At 44.0% G+C, this 5,931-nt stretch overlaps 1 protein-coding gene across 1 annotated transcript; it reads left to right on the top strand.

Moving 5' to 3' along the window:
- The first annotated feature begins 463 nt into the window (after positions 1-463).
- On the top strand, positions 464-3,123 carry LOC128425880 (zinc finger BED domain-containing protein 4). The gene is made up of 2 exons (XM_053412712.1): positions 464-2,262; positions 2,537-3,123. Exons 1-2 carry the CDS (start codon positions 572-574, stop codon positions 2,682-2,684), a joined length of 1,839 nt encoding a protein of 612 aa, XP_053268687.1. The 5' UTR covers positions 464-571; the 3' UTR covers positions 2,685-3,123.
- Positions 3,124-5,931: the final 2,808 nt, after the last annotated feature.

The raw sequence follows: 5,931 nt of genomic DNA, 5'->3' as shown, positions 1-5,931 counted from the left end.
ATCTCACGCCTAGACAACTGTAAAGGCCGAATAATAGTCGGGTTGTTCGCACGCACGCATGCACGCAAGACACGCAACACGCCCCTTTCGTGCCTTCAGGCGGCTTGCGTGCGTCCGCCAATTTCTCTAAAGGCCGGCGCATGCTTCTGCGTTTTTACGGGCCCGTAAGCGCAAGAGCCCTTCCGGGCCCCTTACGTGCTTATGTATCTCTTCTTACGTGCTTACGTGCGTCGCCCAATTTTTCTAACTATACGACAAAGCGACGCGAGCCTCACGCAGCCCGCAAGGCTTGTGATTGGTCTGCCTACTACATCCTGTCCGGAGTCTAGTTTCCGGTTTCATGTCCCATAATACCGGCAGAAATCACTGAAGATTTAGAAGAACCAATATGGACTAGGGATGCACCGAATATTCGGCCACCGAATATATTCGGCCGAATATTGCAAAAAAAGGCCACATTCGGCCACATTCGGTATCCGGTAAAATGAGTGAAAAACAAGGCCGAATATTAGCGGCGCGTTTTAATGACGCAAGCAAACAGCGTCTAGTGACGCGATAAACGTAAACAAAGATGTCCGCGGTGTGGTCATGTTTTAAAGTGTCGGAGAGCGACACAAGAATTGCAGTTTGCAAGCAGTGTTTAGCCGAAATATCTAGAGGGGGGTCGTCCGCAAAGACCTTTGGCACTACTGCCTTAATTAACCACCTTAAAGCCAAACACCCCGAGCAGCATGCTCAGTTTGAGCGAGCGACGGCTGCAGTAGCATCAAAGAGGAAAGCTCCGAGCAGCACCCACACTCCGTCCGTGGCCGCGGTCTTTGAAAAGACAAAAAAGTTCGCAAAGGACAATGCCAAAGCTAACACAATCACGAAGAAGGTAATGGAGTTTATTGCTTTGGATGATCAACCGTTTAGTGTTGTGGAGGACATCGGCTTTCGGAGACTTGTGGAGCACATTGAGCCCCGTTACACGATACCGAGCAGGCGGTATTTCTCGGACGTGTGCTTACCTGAGATGTACGACAGCGTTGCAACTCGCGTCCACGAGCTATTGGCTAAAGATAAAGATGTTAACCTCAGCTTCACGACAGACATATGGAGCTCGGATGTCAGCCCCACCAGCATGCTGAGCTTAACTGCACAGTGGGTCGATGCAGATTTCAAGTTACAAAATATAGTGCTTCACTCACAGGAGTTCAGAGGATCACACACGGCAGTAGCCATTTCTGATGCATTTGCCAGGATGTTTCAAACTTGGCATATCGACCCATCAAAAGTGCATGCAGTCGTGAGTGACAATGCACGAAATATGACTAGAGCTATGGAAGACAGTGACCTGAAAGGCATACGGTGCATGGCTCACACTTTACAGATAGCGGTCCACGAGGGTGTGTTAAGTCAGCGCAGTATTGCAGATATCATAGCGACAGGGAGGAAAATTGTAGGTCACTTTAAGCATTCCCCTCTTGCTTATTCTCGCCTTCAATCTGTTCAAGAACAGTTCGAAATGCCACCAAAACGGTTCCAACAGGATGTAAGTACTAGGTGGAACAATACTTATTATATGTTGGAGAGCCTTTTTTCACAAAAACGAGTCCTGGCTGCCTACGTAGCAGATTATGATCTGCCCTCTACCTTCACCTCATACCAGTGGCTGTTAATCGAGAACACGCTCTCTCTTCTCGCCCCGTTTGAGCAGATAACAAAGAAGATAAGTTCATCTGATGCATCTGCAGCAGATGTTATCCCATTACTTGCAGCACTCAAGCGTCTTCTCAGTAAAGAAGCAGAAACGGACCACGGAGTCAAAACAACTAAAAGTGCACTGTTAGAAGCTGTCAACAAACGTTTTAGTCAGGCAGACTCCGAACCCCTGTTCTGCATCGCAACAGTGCTTGACCCACGGTACAAGGATCACTACATTGATGTGGAGAAAAAACAGAGGGTTAGGGAAATGGTCCAGGCTGAATTGGACTTATTAAAGCCACTTGGAGACAGTGAAGTGACGCACAGAGAGGGGGGAGAGGGTGCAGAGACAAAAAGAATCCGCACCACGGAGGCAGTACGTGTGCCCTCACTCTCTGACATGTTTGAAGAGATCCTCCAGGAAAACAACCCAGATGCCAGGCAGACAACGAGTGCCACTGCTCAACAGCTGGACTCTTACTTGTCAGAAGTCCCCATCCCCAGGAGTGACAATCCTCTAACATATTGGAGGACCAATCAAGGACGCTTTCCTGACTTAGCACAGATGGCACGCAGGTAATAACAGTCAATAATGTTTACAGCACCTTTCAAAACATACTTACAAAGTGGTTTACAGTGGTAAAACAAAATGTATAATGTAATTAATGCAACATAAAACAATATAGGAATACTACAATGCAAGTGCACAAGAGTAATGGTGATGTACAGTAACATTTAAAACAATAAGCTAAAAGTATGGGAAAGGATTGGTTTTCTTTTTCTCTTTATTACTATTTTTTTATTGCTTGATAACAATGAACTGAACCTACAATGTTGTTTCCATTCCAAGGTACCTGGCTGCTCCATGCACAAGCACTGATAGTGAGAGGCTGTTTAGTGCTGCATCACATGTCCTTGATGAGAAGAGGAACAGACTGACATGTGATAAAGCAGAGAAGCTTCTCTTCATAAAGAAGAACCTGCCACTGTTCCTGTAGGAGTAGGCTAAGTAGACCTATGGCTTGATACAGGCACAGTTGTTTTGTTTTAATGTTTTTGTCTGTAAAGCAATTTGGGTTGTCTTGTCTCAGATGTCAGTTTCTTTCTGATGACAAATCTGTTCTGGTCAGGGATATGTTATGTACCTGTAAGTGTTTGATGTTACAAGCACACTTGCTATTTACCTCAGCCTTTACATTATTGTTTACATTATAGCCTACTGTTACTTAGTAGACTTGTGCCAACTTTTGCACTTTTTTGCACAACATGTCAGAAATGTTAAATAAACATTTACTTTCTTTGAAAATCATGTCTATGTATTTTATTTTTGCAAATTAAAAAAAATAAATAATGAAAAACTTAACAACCACATTCGGTATTCGGTATTCGGCCAAGCGTTTGATTATTATTCGGCTTCGGCTTCGGCCACAAATTCTCTATTCGGTGCATCCCTAATATGGACCAAATAGAAGAGCACTTGGCAGAAGAGATCCGGTAGTATGATCGCTTGTATAACCCGTCACTGACTGGCGGATCTGTCCGACAGAAAAAGGCTACGAGGAGCCGCAGTGGCGATCTAAATAAACAGTCGACGAAGAACAAGACGTCTCTTCTTTGTGTGTTTTGTCTTCGACAAACAACGTCAAGGCCGAATTATAGTCCTGCGACTGCAACCGCGGAAGGCCACGCAGTTGCATCGACGGACTCGTTTTGGTTTATGCTTCACTAACGTGTTGCGCGTGTTGCAACGCAATTCACCGCCAGAACACTAGGCGAGTATCTCATCTATTTGGTCCATTTTTCAGCCCGCAAGGCTTGTGATTGGTCTGCTAACTACATCCCGTCCGGAGTCTAGTTTCCGGTTTCATTCCCCACAATACGCGGTAATCACGGAAGATTTAGAAGAATGAATATGGACCAAATAGATGAGCACTTGGCAGAAGAGATCCGAAAGTATGACCACTTGTATAACCCGACACTGACTGGCTGATTTGTCCACCAGAAATAGGCTATGAGGAGCCGGAGTGGCGATCTAAATAAACAGTCGACGAAGAAGAAGACGTCTCTTCTTTGTGTGTTTTGTCTTCGACAAACCACGTTACTCCGCCTAGTGTTCTGGCGGTGAATTGCCTTGCAACACGCGCAACACGTTAGTGAAGCATAAACCAAAACGAGTCCGTCGATGCAACTGCGTGGCCTTCCGCGGTTGCAGTCGCAGGACTATAATTCGGCCTTTACTCCCTCCTGGCAGGTCTACCTGCTACTGCCATCCGTCCTTTGCAGCTCATTCAGAATGCAGCAGCTCGACTGGATTTTAACCAACCTATATTCACTCACACTACTCCGCTCCTCTGCTCCCTTCACTGGCTACCAGTGGCTGACGCGTCCGCTTCAAAATATTAGTACTTGCGTAGCATGCTGTGAACAGATCAGGTCCAGTCTACATCGAGGACATGGTTTAACGTCACACCCCAGTCCGTTCACTCCGCTCTGCTTCGGCCAATCGGCTCACTGCGAGTTAAACACTCATCAAAATCACGACTGTTTGCTGTCCTGGCTCCTAAATGGTGGAATGAGCTCCCAATCGACATCCGGACAGAAAAAAGTTTACACATCTTCCGCCGACAACTACAAATATACCTCTTCCCTCCACACCTTGAATATAAAAAAACTAACAATTTAGTAGCACTTAAATGGCACTTACTTATAGCACTTTGTAGTTTTGCTTTTTTTTTAAGAAATTGTACTTTCTTGATTCATGTTGTTCTGGGTTTGTAGCCTCGGGGTTGAATGCACTTATTGTAAGTCGCTTTGGATAAAAGCGTCAGCTAAATTATATATAATGTAATGTAATGTAATGAAGTCCCACGTTGAACAGAAAGCCGAGAGGAGCTTTGAGGTTTTCACAGCCGAGACATACAGGGTGCAGACTGTGACCGGGACTAAGTACTTCATTTGGGTAAATGTATATTACAACGATTATATCTAGAAATCCTGTCCACACAAGATGATACACTTGATTTTTAAGGAATGATCTCAGAGCTCTACAATTCACCCAAAATGAGTGTGACTTTCAGCCCTTGTTTTGCTTCAGCGGGCTTAAATGTCCTGGTTCACTGTTGTCGCTCTTGTGATGGAAATCTGAAAATACAAGAGGCTGGAACACCAAATGTGTCTATGTGTATTTTAATAGGGGGTTTCTGCAGAAAGGATCAACACAGAGAGACACAGGGATCTCAGGGCGAAGATGGAGAACAGTCAAATGCAAGGATCTTATATAGGAGAGCTAAGGCTGTTTGTCTTAGCCAGTTCGGACTTGTTCTGTATGCGCAGTTTGAGACAGGAATTAAAACACAATAAATGTTTTGCATATGTTTTCATTAGGTTATTGGACAGTCAAGAAAGGTCATACAGGTTTCAGTTCACAAACACTTCAGGTCATAAATCTCTTGGACAGGTATGCAAAAAGTTACTCTTCAATTACAAAACAAGTTTCAACCACACTTAGCTATTTTCCACTACACTCTCATGCCAAGTTTCTTTCTACATCTCAATTTTCTTTTTGAGAGTTATGCTCCAATGAGGTGCCAGCCAAGATCACACAATGGCAAGTAATAAAGAGACAACCAAGAATTAAACTCATTACTTTTGGCTGGCTGCTCTGTTCGGCGGAAAAAACCGATGTTTATCCTCAGGAGTTGCATGAGACCAAACATTTTAAAACAAGCAGACACATGTTCACCAGGTGAATAAAAAAGCTCACTATTGCTTCCTTGGAGGTCCATGTGGGAGGAGAGGAGCATGTTCACATCTGTGTTTTTAAGGCATTATCAAGTCAAGAAGGCAGCTGACGAACATGCAGCAAGAGAAGAAGGCAGAGGACCCAATGGACTTCTTTTAAAGGATCACAAACAAAACTCATCAGTTCAAATCACATTACACCAACAGCTCTGTATGTTTAACAGTGCTACCCAATTCAAACATGAAACAACATACTGTATACTTGCTGTAGATCATACTGACAGTCAAAATTTAACTTTTTTGAATAATTAAGCGATAATTGAATAAATTTGATTTGTTTTGCGTCTTTCAATGTGTGGCTTTTCTTTCTGTGCTGGTTTATGATTTGTAAAATAGCTGCAGGAACACACACTTGCTCCAGAAAGTCTTCACACACCTTCACATTTTGCACATTTTTTAAACCCCTATGTTTTCACCACTGTGGCACGTAAGCTGGAGCTGGAG

This window comes from Pleuronectes platessa, chromosome 20 (assembly GCF_947347685.1).
Source record: "Pleuronectes platessa chromosome 20, fPlePla1.1, whole genome shotgun sequence".
Taxonomy (NCBI): domain Eukaryota; kingdom Metazoa; phylum Chordata; class Actinopteri; order Pleuronectiformes; family Pleuronectidae; genus Pleuronectes; species Pleuronectes platessa.
Note: the sequence above shows the minus strand (reverse complement) of the source record. Positions and strands in the feature narration are given on the sequence as shown.

Coding starts and splice junctions, on each gene's coding strand:
- LOC128425880 (XM_053412712.1), top strand. CDS start 572: ATGTCCGCGGTGTGGTCATGTTTTAAAGTGTCGGAGAGCGACACAAGA. Junction 2,263..2,536: donor TTAGCACAGATGGCACGCAG/GTAATAACAGTC, acceptor TTCCATTCCAAG/GTACCTGGCTGCTCCATGCA.